This window comes from Piliocolobus tephrosceles, chromosome 5, assembly GCF_002776525.5.
Source record: "Piliocolobus tephrosceles isolate RC106 chromosome 5, ASM277652v3, whole genome shotgun sequence".
Lineage (NCBI taxonomy): Eukaryota > Metazoa > Chordata > Mammalia > Primates > Cercopithecidae > Piliocolobus > Piliocolobus tephrosceles.
In genome coordinates, this window is record NC_045438.1 from 119019568 (window position 1) to 119033683 (window position 14116).

The following is a 14116-nucleotide window of genomic DNA, read 5'->3' on the forward strand; positions in this document are numbered from 1 at the left end:
GGCCCTATTGTCCAAGGTCATTTTCTTATGTACGCAGTCACTATGATACTGCCTGCTTTTTAAAATTTGCCATTGCTATCTTTCTCTGCTTATATTCAATTAGTCTTATTAAATCTCCAACAGTTCAAAGTGTTCTTTTTAGCATTTTATAGGGAGAAAATATTGAGAAAATAGATTTTTCGTGGTCTGGCTATAAATACATAGGTACATTTTGAATGAGGAATGAAGTACACAAAAGACAAGAGGACTGGACTGCTGCTTTTTAAACTCAGATTACAGAATATATTTCTAGTTTGTTTCCCTCAATGATAGAGGGAGTTAGAATATAAATTAAGTATAAATATAAATATAAATTATGATCTCATCTAATGATAATATAATATCATTAAGTTGTAAGGATACATCTTTTTGAATTTAAAAACCCAGCTCTAGATTTATGAAAGTGGACCAAATTGTTTAAATTCATCTATCAATTACTTATTAATTTTTTTTTTTTACATGTTTTCTACTTATCCTTGCTATGAAAAATCTGAATATGATTGGTCCTACCAATCTGGCCATGAAGAAGAGAATCCTAAGGCTTAGATAGATGAATATTTATTCCAAATATACAGATGGTAAACTGAGAACCAGACCCCAAGATTGGTTTTCCCTATCTAAATCTAGTTTTTAGATTCTTAACACACTGCTGTCTACTATTAATAAGATAATCTCATGACTGAGTTATCATTACATGGCATGTAAATAATGATACTGATTATTCTTATAGTGCAACTATGATAATTGCTAATATAACAGTATTAAAACAGTGATATAGAAATGTTTATTTTCTATTTATAGAAAAATTGAGTCCCAGAAACAGTGTATGGTTCAGGCCATGTGTACAGAGAATACACATGATGGAAACCCATCACACAGTTGAGAGAATGAGGAGGGTGGAGGCTGAGAGAAAGAGCTCTGTCATCATATAACCTGATAATCAATCTCTGTTCCACCAATGACTACATATATAATTTGTAAGCCATTAGATAATCTGCATCACAGTTTTCTCAACTGGAAATCAAGAAGTTCCAATGTTATAGAATTTGTCATGAGAATTAATCCATATAAAGTACTAACAGCCCCTGGTATATAATAAATACTCAAAAAAGCATGTATTGAAAATGTAAATGATATTGATTATGTGCTTTTAATTATTTACTGACCAAGAATACTTTAACCCCCTTGTTACAAAAATGAAATGAATTCATGTTTGGCTCACCGAGGTTGTAACAGCACTAAACTCTCTACTACACTTGTTTGCTATTTCAAAATACTTACATGAATATGCACTCAATCAGGAAAGGCAGCATTAATCAGAATTGTAATCATGCCAAGAAGGCTATAAAAACAAGAGCCCATCTTTCTTTTACCAAAGACTAGCTCAACTCCGAGACATTTTGAGCTCTGTCCCAACTTCTCTCAAGTGTAACTGCATCAACAATGAAGATACTTTGTATTTTTCTGACCTTTGTCTTCACTGTGTCTTGTGGTCCATCAGGTAATATTTGTTATTATAGAAAAGATACAAAGGGCAAAATATTCTTATAAATGCTTTACTCTGAAAATAATAGAAACAAATACATTATTCTTAGGAGATTTCATATGACCTCCTTATAAGGCAATTTATTTTTTCATGGAGGAAGAAATGAATAGAACTGGTAGATGAGAAAATAATAAAAAAAAAATTTCCCTGAGATGTAGAATTAAACGTATTTATCTTGTTGTTTTGTGTGATGACACTAATTTTTTAGATACTTCCTACTGCCTTCTGTTTCAAAATCAATTTTACCAAGTGATATTGTAGCTACTGTCAAAATTAAGCTTTTTACAGCCAACCTAATGATTGGTAGGGGTAGAGAGAAAAGGGGTTAGAGGTGGATGATTATTTAGAAAACAAAACATGTAGACTATTTCTTCCATGTCTTTTTCTCTTTACTCTTGAGGAAGCATACAAAAATTAGATATTTAAAAATGTTCTATTTACAAAATGATAATTTAAAAAGTTGGTGACAAAAGCAGTATTGTTGGATAAATAAGTATATTATACCGGCTGATAGAGGGAAAAATTTAATAGAGTTGCTTGGGCATGATTTCAGGAACAAAATGGTTTAACTCTACATTTTAAAGAGTTTATTCATCTCTGTATCTAAGGATATTAAATCTGGACTTAGGTTCACAGCTACTTTTTCTTAGTTCCACAGATAAAAACAAGAGAAGTTGCAGAGAGAAAAAGAGAATGTCAACTTGTTCGTGGTGCCTGCAAGCCGGAATGCGACACCTGGGAATATGTACATTATTACTGCGATGTTAACCCCTGCTGTGTGGTACGGGACTACCAAAAGCCAATCATTGACAAAATCACTACTAAACTCTACCGAAAATAAATTACAATTATAAAACATTGTATAACACTACATCATAATAATATTATTAATAAAAATGAATTTTTGCTATCTATCAATCTATATTTAAGTGATGGATCTCTGGCATTCTAGATTACGCAATTATATCATGTCTGGAGACTTCAGTGTTGACTTAGTACAAGAGAAATAAAGAAAAAAAGAGTGGTAGCATCTTCTTCACTAAATTGGCAGAAGTTTATCTCCACCCACGTGACAAAGGACTTTTGGTCCTTTTTCTCTTCATCTCTGACCTATTTATTTGCCTAGTACAGAAACATTTATTTCCATATGATCTTTGAGATACTAAACATAAATTATGGTTTATGTACCTTCTCATAGTTTCCACATAAATGTGTTTGTTTCTTGGACATAGAGTTATACAGATGCTAATCACATAATAACAGAAGATTGATAAAAATAATTTTAAGAAAGAGCTAACCAAACTGAAAAGGGAGTAAAATGAAATATGTTAACACCTTACCCATGTAAAAATACGTCAAAAAGGAAAAACAGCAGGAGGAAAAACACTAAACCCTAAGAGTAGTTATGTTGGAGACATGGGTTCATGACCGACTTATTTATTCTTTATAATATTATATTGTTTTACATATATACTTATAATTTCATGATCAGGATAAAAGCAAATTAAAAGCATCTTAAGAGTTTTTAAAATTTTAAAATAATTTGAAAATTTAGAACAATACAGAAATGTTCAAGGATAACAGAAAAGTCACTTCTAATTCTAACATCCAGAGCTGACTATTATAATCAATCTTAAATGTAGGCTGCCAATCCAAGGGTCTTCTCTCTTGGTCCTCAAGAATTTTATTTAACTTCTTTCATCTTATACTTCAATACTTAATACTTCTGTTTTTGTCCTTGTCTTCAATGAATTCAATGGGTTTCCAAGTTTCCACATTCCATATTAATTTCTTTTATAATATTAAAATGACTTTAACATAAACTTTCTTATGAATTATAAAGCATCAGTAAAACTTGACATTCAGAAATTAAAGTATCCACCAAATGTATTTCTTACTTAAACCTGTAACAACAGTCTGGATGGTGTAAAAATTTAGGACAGAGGTCTCACTTAGAAGAAATCAAAGAGTTTCAGTGAATTTTAGGTTTAAGAGAAATTGATAACTTGCAGTTTTCTTATTTGAAATATTTGCCTAACAATGTGATTAATCATTAGAAAATATAGTCAGAGGAGCAATCTTGGAAAGGAACATTTATGACATATTAAGTTTATACTTTTCTGCTATATTCATGTGTAAAGCTCAAGAAACAAAAATGTGCTTCCAATATAGATTTGTCAAGCCATTAACTAAAGCAATGAGATAAAATCACCCAATGAAAGGCTTCAAGACCGAGGTGGTAAAGTCTGAAATCCCAAGGAATAGGATTTAAATAATTCTATGTGAAGAACTGGAACCCACAAAGGAGGATAAGAAGGAGTTAGCCAATATGAAATCACTCCTAGGCTGTGTCTTCTCAGGTGAGTTTTCAGACATAAAGAAAATGTTAATTTTTGTCACACACAATTCATGAGCATAATAAAATGTTGTGTTTTTTTTTTCTACTTTAAGCCAACAAGTTTTAGAGTGATTTATTGCACAGGAATATAAACCAGAACACAGCTTAACTTTCAAACTACAGAAATTTTTGTTAAGTAGCAATAAGCAATAAATTATGGGTAGGACTTCTGGAAAAATGGAGCAAAAAATTCAGAAAATCTGCTTCTCTACAAAAGTAAGAAAAAGACTGTCATAAAATTGCCTAAATCCACTTTATAAAGAGCTCTGCAAATTAACTAGACTTGCAAAAAATCCAAGGAGCCTTTCTTTATTCAAGAAAAATTATGGAATCTCTACAATTCTTCCCTCATGAGGTTTTTAGTTTTGTTTAAATAAAATCACAATCTAATTGAATAATTAAAATCTTGTGGAGAGAGCTAAGATTTCTGGTATAGAAACTTCTGCCTCTGGAAAAATAGCAAGGTTTCTTCTTCAAGATATAGGGAGTCCTAAGGCATTCTACTTGTAGTAAGGAAGCCCATTCAGCCCACATTCACAGACTTTACCATGAGAATTCCATTGCAGAGAGGAAAAGATATGCATGACAACCAAGGAAATCCTACAATATATTCAGTTATTCATCCAAAATATAAGTAAAATCAGCAGCATGAATGTCTAAGATCACAATGGCAAACAGAATGCTAGACTCTGAGAAAACAGATCAAGGAAAAGAATATAATGTAATACAAAACAAACTAACTAAACCTCTCTAAAATGTATTTACAGAGGTATTCAAGAAACCTTTACATCTATAATACAGATGTATTCTATGACATAAGAATGATCAGAGAACAGAAAAGGGCACTTATATTCCTTTTTTAGCAAACGAAAAAAAAGTTTGCCTAAAAATTGCAAAAGCTAAATGTAAAAGATTTATTTAAAATCAAAAAATAACAAATAGACATAAAAGTCAGAGAGAAAATTATAGAGGAATAGCTAAATGTTTGACTTAAAAACAATCCCCAAAAGAGAGAAAATAAACAAATAAATAAGGAGGGAAGAACTTATCAGCGAAAAAAATAGAGAAAGAGAAGAAAATTTCCCAGATCCAGGGAAAGATATAAGCTCATCAATACCAGAAAGATAACTTATTCATAGGAAATTTACACCAAGAAATGTGTGAATCATAAAGTTTGAGAGATTGAATCAGAAAACCAATGTCCTAATGACATCAAAAGAGAAAAAAATAAAAACATTTAAAAGGAGCTATCCCAGCATTAGAGTTTTCATCAGGAAGACTGGATGCCGGATGTTATTGGAGTAACAGCTTCCAAGTTCTGAAGGAACATGATTTTGAACCTAGATTTAACATCCAAATAACTAAATGTGAGGGCAGAATAAAAATATTTTTTAGAAAGGAAATGAAATTCTAATTAAAAAAAAAATCTTTTCTGAAAACAATTCTTGAGGGAGAAAAACAACAACAACAACAACAAAAATACACGAGATCCAGATCACAATAAATTAAACTCAGGAGGGCAGGTTTAGAAAATCTTAGAATGAAGCAATATCAGGAATCACCTATGCTACTGAGATAAACTTGAAGATAGGGAATGCCTATTATTTATATTTTGTCCATATGCACAAAGAAAACTGCAGGAAGAAATTATTTTCAATAATGACTTAAATAAATATAAAACAATTAAAATAAAAACACAAAAACACTTAAGAAAAAAGAAAGCAGAAAGAAGATAAGAAAAATATAAAAGAAATTATTGATAGTAATAATGTTAATAATGATGTCAATTTGACTTTGAAACCAAGAGCATTTCTCTTTGATTAACCTATGTGTTGTGATAATTGGCACATAGAAAAAGGCAAAATATTTGGCAATGCTTACTGTATTACAGTCTAAAAATAAAGCATGTGTTTTAATTCTAATCATACACAGAGTACACATATTATCTTACACAACATAAAAGGAAATGTGCAACAAATGAATGGGATGTGAAAAATGGAGAGAATTGCTGGAGTAACTGGCAAGAGGGCAAATATTTTCATTTTAAATGAGTAAGGCTTAATATTGCAACTACAGTTGATAGGAAAAATGTAAGTGTTTTGTTGAAGATAACCTATAACATTTAAAAAAAATTAACATAACTTCAAAATATTTGATAAAGATAGGCTAGAAAAGAGTGTAAGCAATCTAAATTTGTAGTTTTCTTAGCAGAAACCAAGAGATGTACTCTGGTTGGTAAGCCAAGATAAGATATAAACTGCATCCTTGCTCTTATGTTAGTAATCACTAGAAGGCCTAGTGGGCAGGAAGTTATTGCTATTCATTACAAAGTCTCTTCTCATTATTCATTATGTGCATGTAATATAATATTTAAATGTTAAAATAGTGGAGAATTACTGAGCTTTACTAAGAAAACAAGAGTTTCGTGAATATGTAAGTTGTGTCTGAAAAAAATGTAACAGAAATTAGTGACAAACGTGAGGCTTAATATTTGGGTCTTGTAAATGAATAATTTGGGCAAAATTAATGGGATAACATGATATAATTAAAAATTTTTGATATGCAGGCATATTGATAATCACCAGATTAGTGACTACAGTAAATTTTGAAAAGTAATCAGCAGATTAATGGACAATGTTCAGTTGTTTTATTTCTGAAGTAGTCAATAAATATTTACCTTAAGTTTATTCCATGGATGCTCCTTTGTGTTGATCATTAATTAATTAGCAATGATATGAAGATGCCGTGTTTACAGCTATCATTCACAGAGGGATGCCTCCCAAAAGCTCCATTATTTTCAAGTGCTTTCAATTTGGATAATTCTGCCCACAGCTATAGTCATTGGAGCAGAGACAGGCACACAAAATTAAAATAATTTCTGGATAATGAGAGTTTCTCTTCCACTAGAAAACTATAAATAGTAAATGTCTTTTGGGTTTTTGGAAAGTTCTCTAGTGTCTGCATTCTGTTACCAAGTCTTTCAACAGCTTCTTTCTACAGAATGAGGATCTTTTACTATCTCTATTTTCTGTGTTATGTGACCTTCATTCTACCAGGTAAGATAGATGTCTCTGTTATATTTGTGTAAAACTTCTCATTAGAAATAGAAATAATAAATTATTAATTGCAGAATGCAGATTTTTAATGCAATCTTATCAATCAAAGAAGTGTCTTGATTATATCGAATCTTGGTTTTCTCATTGATGATATCATTACACTGGTGTACTTTACCTACCTCATTTTCCAAATTGATACGCAGATAAAATGAGATAATGAAGATGAGATCTTTCAACTTTTTTGGACTGAGTTTTCTTCTAGATATTTAAATTTTTAAGAAAACTATAATATATTAAATTTATTTATAAGTCCCAGAAGTGAAGGCTTAAAAGCAATTAGACCCTAGAGAAACTGAATGAACTGAGAACAGCAGTATATATTTCTTGGAATATCAATAACAGAATCTATAAGATGATCAAATGGATATTAGAAAATATTTTGAACTGAATGGTAATAAAAATGAGATAAATTAAAGTTCATAGTAGGGTTTACAAGGAAATTAATATAATTATATCCATATATATAAAAAGAATTAAAACTAAAATGTAAAATTTTAACTGATGAAGTTAAAAAAAGAAAATCAAATTAAAATGACAGTTATAAGCATGTAATGAAATATAATTAAATATAATAAGTAGAAGACAGAAACTAGAGAAAATAAAAAAGGCTACATTTTGGTCTTTGAAAAGACTAACAAAATTAATAAAGCTTTGATAAAACTGTAATGAAAAAGTGAAGGCAGAACTAAACTTTATCAGATATACTAGTATATATGCTACAGATATCAAAATGATCATGTGAGGATATTATGCACCAGAAATTTTTGCATCTGTGTTAATGAGTAAGGTTCACCTTTAATTTTCATTCTTGTAATGTCCTGATCAGTTTTAATACCAGGTATTTTTGATCTCATAAAATAAGTTGGAAACATCATTTTATTTTCTACTATCTGGAAAAGTTTGTGTATAATTTGTGTTATTTCTTCTTTAAATGTTTAAAATTCAACAGTGAACCTATCTGGGCTGGGTATTTTCTCTATAGAAGCTTAATTATTATGGGATTCTATTCCCTTATTGAATTTAGAAACATTTAGATTTTCTATTTCTTTTTGTTGCTGTTCAGATTCATTATGATGTAATTTTTTCAGAAATTACCTAATACATATAAATTTTTGAATACATCAATGTAGAATAGAGAACCCAGAAACAGATAAAGATGGCACTACAGAACAATGTAATAAATAAGCTTTTCAATAAACAGGACTGGTTTCATTGCATAGTCATATGAAGAAAAAATGAAATTTGACTATTGCCTCTTACCACATGCAAAATCTCGTTCCAAATAACCTGAGATGCAAGCATGGAAAAAGGCCAAACAATAAACCATACAAGTTAACGTAAAAGAATTTATTAACAATTTTGACATACAAGTAGTAGTATTTCTTAATCAGTAGAAAAAATAATATTGACTACATTAAAATTCGGAAACTTTTGTAAATCAAAAAACATCAAGTAAAAAAAAGCAAATTCTATATTGAGAAAAATATGTGCAATACATTTAGCATACAAAAGGAACACAACTAGAATATATAAATAACATACATAAAACAATATAAAAAAGACAGCCCAATAGAAAACCAAAGATGGATCACTTTTTAAACAATAGATATTTATTAGGTCAGTAAACATAAGAAAATATGTTACCCTTCTTCAGTAATCAGAAAAATGGGCATTTTGTTATGAAATATAGAATGGGTTAAGATATATGAGGTGTCATTACATTCACATCATAATTACTAAATTAAAAATATCAATCATTTCTTGGGTTTTAGATGTCTGAAAGTATTATGCAATGCTGCTGGATGTGTAAGTTAGCACCAATGATTTGAAAATATGCTTGGTGTTATCTATTAATGTTGAAGCTATGCAGACACATTGCCATTGTATTTCACCCTTAGGGATATGCCCAACAAAAATGCCTGAGCATATGCCCCAAGAGTCAAGTACAAAAGTATTCAAAAACTGGAAGCAACCTGAATATTCATCAGCAGATAAGGCTAAATTGTAGTATATGCATATAACAGTCCACTATATGATAATGAAAATGGAAGAATTACAGTTATGCAAAATAAGAACAAATCTCCAAAAACAAAATTGTGAGTGAATGAGATGTAAAAATATACGTGCTGTGCTGTTGCATTCACATAAAGCTTTAACATGAGCAGGTTTAAACAAAATATAAATCAAGACAATTTTTTTTTTTTTTTTGAAGTGAAAGAGTGAAAAGAATAGTAATTGCGAGGGGGCACAAGTGTGCCAGAAACGTTCTATTTCTTGACTTGGGTAATGTTTACATAGGTCCCTAGTGTTTAACAACACTCCTAGCTGAGCATTTATGTTTAGGTACTCTTCTGCAAGTTTGTTCTATTTTATTTTTAAAGTTTATACATGAAGAAATAAAATATAATAAAGCACATGCTTTTTCTATTATACATTTACATTTTTGTATTCTAAGCTGTTTCTGTTTCAAAAACCCGTAGCTATATTCATAAAATGCCATTGATAGCTGAAAGAGATCTAGTTTGTGAGAATTTAGCATATAACAACATTAAACATATAGTGAAAATCATTTAAAGAGATGGAGAAAATATTTTAATAAATAGTGTGGAACAATCACTTAATCGTTTAAAAGAAAGGAAGTTAGCTACATATCTGACAAGTACAGTTGATATGAAGAGAAAAATGCTATAATAAATAATATACTATGATGAAAAATTCTATGCAAGAATTTATTTTGAAAGTAAAATAACACATTAAAATAGATGATTTTTGTACATTACTGCATATAAAAATACAAAATTGTTTACATTTTTAAATTGAATATTTATGTATCTTGTAATGAAAGTGTTATTGTTTAAAATCCATAACTAACAATACAAAAAATAACAACTAAGGAAGACCAACTGGTGACAAATATGACAGATAAAAGTTACTATCCACAATATATTTTTTAAATTTTTGTGAATGTGTTAATTTTTTAAAATTCCAATTAGATGATCAACAAAGTATGTAAAAAATTTTATAAAAAGAAGGAAAAGTATTCAACATAAATAAGGACATTAAAATTGCAATGGGGCAAAAATTGCATATATTTTTGTGGCAGTACTAAAACCCTAAAATTAAACTTTTTTACAACTATCATAAGGATATGTCATGTAAGTATTAAAATATGTAACCCACATTGTTTATCATAATCCTAAAATATTAAAAAGTTTAGATATTGGCCGGGCGCAGTGGCTCATGCCGGTAATCCCAGCACTTTGGGAGGCCAAGGCAAGTGGATCACGAGGTCAGGAGATAGAGACCATCCTGATTAACACAGTGAAACCCAGTTCCTACTAAAAATACAAAAAATTATCCGGGCGTGCTGGCGGGCGCCTGTAGTCCCAGCTACTCGGTGAGGCAGGAGAATGGCCTGAACCTGGGAGGTGGAGCTTGCAGTGAGCCGACATCGCACCACTGCACTCCAGCCTGGGAGACAGCAAGACTCCGTCCCAAAAAAAGAAAAACAAAAACAAAAAACAACAAAAAAAACTTTAGATATTATATGATTGTCCAAAAATTGCTGAAAGATTATATACATTGTCATGTAGCTCTAAAAATATCTTGAATCTTTTTGAGAAGAATAATATATGTCACGAAGTTTTAAATCATATATTAATTTTAAAACAAGTTTTAATTTTGCATATACATGGGGGTATAAGATAGTTTTTGAGTATTTTTTTTTTGGTATCTTCTAAACTTGGTACAATGTACATATCATACTCTATGAAATCAGAAGTAATATATGCTTAAATAAAAGATTAGTAATTTCTGTTACTCTTCTTTTACTGTAGCAACATGTACCTTGGTGGATGCTGATCGTTGCACCAAACGTTATGGTCGTTGTAAAAGAGACTGTCTTGAGAGTGAAAAGCAAATAGACATATGCTCCTCAGCAAGAAAAATTTGCTGCATTGAGAGGTTGTATGAAGAAGATGATATGTTTTGAAAAGGAAGACATACCTCTGAACAAAGAAGTTACATGGGCACCAGGGCAGAGAGGTATGGGAATATAATTAGGACTTCTGAAATAAATAATTAAATATATAAGCCAATAGTGCTATCTTCCTTTGTGGGTGTTAATTTCATATACAATGGAATGAGATAGAAATTCTCTTATTTTTCTAAACTAACAGTTTTAATATAAGCATATCTGGAACTATGTTTGCTCTAATTTAGGTCCAGTTTTAATCTGTCTTGGGCCACAAAAACATATACCATTGAATGCTTCCCAATTTAGCCAAGATCTCATTAGAAACTTGATTCATGAAAATCAATGGACTTATCAGTTGTCTAAATATCACCATCAGGTTATTGGAGTCAAGACACAAAAAGCCTAAGCAAGAGCTAAAAGTATAAGTTCAGGAAAATACGGATAAACTCACTAGCCCTTTATCACCTCGCAAGAATCTCATTCAGAAAGGGATAATAGATCCGTTTTTGATTCATTAAGAACTGAGTTTAAATACAATCTAAACATTGATCCATTAAGCACTGATTCATTAAGAAGTGGGTTTAAATACAATGTAAACTTTGGATAAAGAAGTTAGACTCACAAAACATTGCCCGAGCTTATTAGCATTTTTTTTACTTAGCTCTGGATGGAATAGGAAAATGCATTAAGGTCTGAAATTTAAACCTTAATAAAAGTATTAGTACCAGTAGTTTATCTAATATTAAAACATGGTGAAAAATATGACGACTAGAATTTGTTTTCTATCTAAAAACAAAAGTTAAATTCACCCTGTGTCAAATTTTACCAGGTAAATAAACATTTGTTTTTAAAAATTAACTACTGGTTCAGGATTATTGTTTTGCTTTTGTTGTTTTTGTTACTATTTTTAATCAGAAATTTTGTGAACCTAGTGGGAATGTCTACCATATTAACTAAAATTAATGATCAAAACAGGAATCATATACTAGTGATAGTGAAACACCATTGGTAGGGTCTATATCTTGTTGCTCACTGCACAGAAAGCCAATCACTGAGACAATAAATACAGCTAAGGAAGAAGGCTTTAATCAGGGACTGCAGCAGAGGAGATGGGAGCTTAGTCTCATATCCATCTCCCTGATGGTCTAAAACTAGGGGTTTATATAGCAAGGAAGAAATGTAACAATGTGTAAAAAAACAGTAACTAGGGAGAGGTACCAAAGAAGTCATGATGAATGAGGGGTCAGGCATCTCATTGTCAGGATATGGTGATCTGGTGAGTTTCAGTTCTTTGATACTTTTTTTGAGAAGGTCCTTTCCTGAGGAAGGAACTCAGATAAAACAAATGTAAGCTTCAAGTTTTAAGATCAGACAGGTCAATTTTTATGTTCATCCAAAAGAACAGTCTATGAGACTACTGGGTTGGTTTCACTAGGACAAAGATCAAATACCCATTGGGGATCTGAGTGATTTGTACAGTGGCCCCCTTTTATGTGTGATTTCAGTTTCCACAGTTTTAATTACCTGCAGTCAACCACAGTCTGAAAATATTAATTGGAAAATTCTAGAAATAAACCACTCTTAAGTTTTAAATATTTTGCTGTTCTGAGTAGTGTGATAAAATCTTGCATCTTCTTGCTTCATCCTTCCTGAGACATGAATTATCCTTTTGTCCAGTGTATCCATGCTCTCTGTGCTACCCACCTGTTAGTCACTTTGTAGCCATCTCAGTTATCAGAACAGCTATCACAGTATAGCAGTGCTTGTATTGGAATAACATTTATTTTACTCAATAAGGCTGCAAAACTCAAGATGGCAATTCAGATATGTCAAAGAGAAGCTGTAAAGTGCTTTAAGTGAAAATGTAAAAATTCCTGACTTAATAAAGGAAAAAAAACATATGCTGAGCTTGCTAAAACCCATGGTAAGAACAAATCTATCCGTGTAATTGTGAGAAAGAAAAATAAATTTATGCTAATTTGACTGTCATACCTCAAACTGCAAAAGTTATGGCTATAGTGCATAATAAGTACTTAGTTAAAATGGAAAAGGCATTACATTTGTGGGTAGAAGACATGAACAGAAGACATGAACAGAAAATGTGTTTCAATGGATGGCAGTGTCTTGTGCCACAAAGCACTGACCTTAAAGAAGACTTCAGCAAAGGATCCCCTCAAACTAATTGTGCCAAGCCATTTACTGCAAGTAAGGGACAGTTACACCAATTCCAGAATATTCAGTCCAATAGTAGTGGAAGGCTATGTCCCAATGACTGTGTCATTCAGGTGACTTCATCTCATTACGTAGGCATCGTGTCTTCTCACATCATCACATAAAGAAAGGTGAGTAGAGTACAATAAGATATTTTGAGAGTAAGAGCCAGAGACTACATTCACCAACTTTTATTACAGTATATTGTTATAGTTTTTCTATTTTATTTTTAGTTTATCATAAGTATAAGTATATAGCAAAAAACACTATATATAGGGTTTGGTACTATTTGAGGTTTAAGGCATTCACTAGAGGTCTTGGAATCTGTCTTTTGCTGAAAAGGTGACACAGATGTTTTTCAAAAAACAAGTTAAAGTTAGTAGAATGCACAAGTTAGAGACAAGAAGATAGCTAATGCCTGTGTCAGTGTCTATCAGGAGCCAGATATAAGAATCAGATTCCAAGATTTGAGAAGAGAAGACATAAATGTGTAAAGCACTCCAGGGATGAGAATTGAGTTTAAGAAATTGAATATAATGATAAGTAAAGAAATAATTTAAAATTTACAATAAAACTTTGAGGAATGGAATTCTAAGAAGATTGTGGCAACAGCATAGTTGTCTCATCTCAAACCTAGGTCAGACTTATAATATAGTAGGTGTTAATCAATAAATGTTGGAAAATAATAAAACATCCTAGACATTCCTACTTATTTTCTATTAAGCAGGCATGATTTCATTCAAGTTGTTATGGTTTTTAATTTAATTTGAAAGCTAATCTGGAAAACTCTGAAAATCCTGGAAGAAGCCATTTCTAATTTTAATTCTAGA

General features: G+C 31.0%; 2 protein-coding genes across 2 annotated transcripts; both read left to right on the forward strand.

Annotated features, from left to right (window-relative positions):
* The first annotated feature begins 1482 nt into the window (after nt 1–1482).
* DEFB113 (defensin beta 113) lies at nt 1483–2426 on the forward strand. Its single transcript, XM_023213016.1, has 2 exons — nt 1483–1540; nt 2236–2426. Exons 1-2 carry the CDS (start codon nt 1483–1485, stop codon nt 2424–2426), a joined length of 249 nt encoding a protein of 82 aa, XP_023068784.1.
* Nucleotides 2427–6931: 4505 nt separating this feature from the next.
* Nucleotides 6932–11133, forward strand: DEFB114 (defensin beta 114). Its single transcript, XM_023213013.2, has 2 exons — nt 6932–7039; nt 10936–11133. Exons 1-2 carry the CDS (start codon nt 6985–6987, stop codon nt 11088–11090), a joined length of 210 nt encoding a protein of 69 aa, XP_023068781.1. The 5' UTR covers nt 6932–6984; the 3' UTR covers nt 11091–11133.
* Nucleotides 11134–14116: the final 2983 nt, after the last annotated feature.

Excerpts from the sequence above, each read along its gene's own strand:
- DEFB113 (XM_023213016.1), top strand. The coding sequence starts at position 1,483 with ATGAAGATACTTTGTATTTTTCTGACCTTTGTCTTCACTGTGTCTTGT. Across the intron at positions 1,541-2,235 it reads TGTGTCTTGTGGTCCATCAG|TTCCACAGATAAAAACAAGA; the intron begins GTAATATTTGTT and ends ACTTTTTCTTAG.
- DEFB114 (XM_023213013.2), top strand. The coding sequence starts at position 6,985 with ATGAGGATCTTTTACTATCTCTATTTTCTGTGTTATGTGACCTTCATT. Across the intron at positions 7,040-10,935 it reads TGTGACCTTCATTCTACCAG|CAACATGTACCTTGGTGGAT; the intron begins GTAAGATAGATG and ends CTTTTACTGTAG.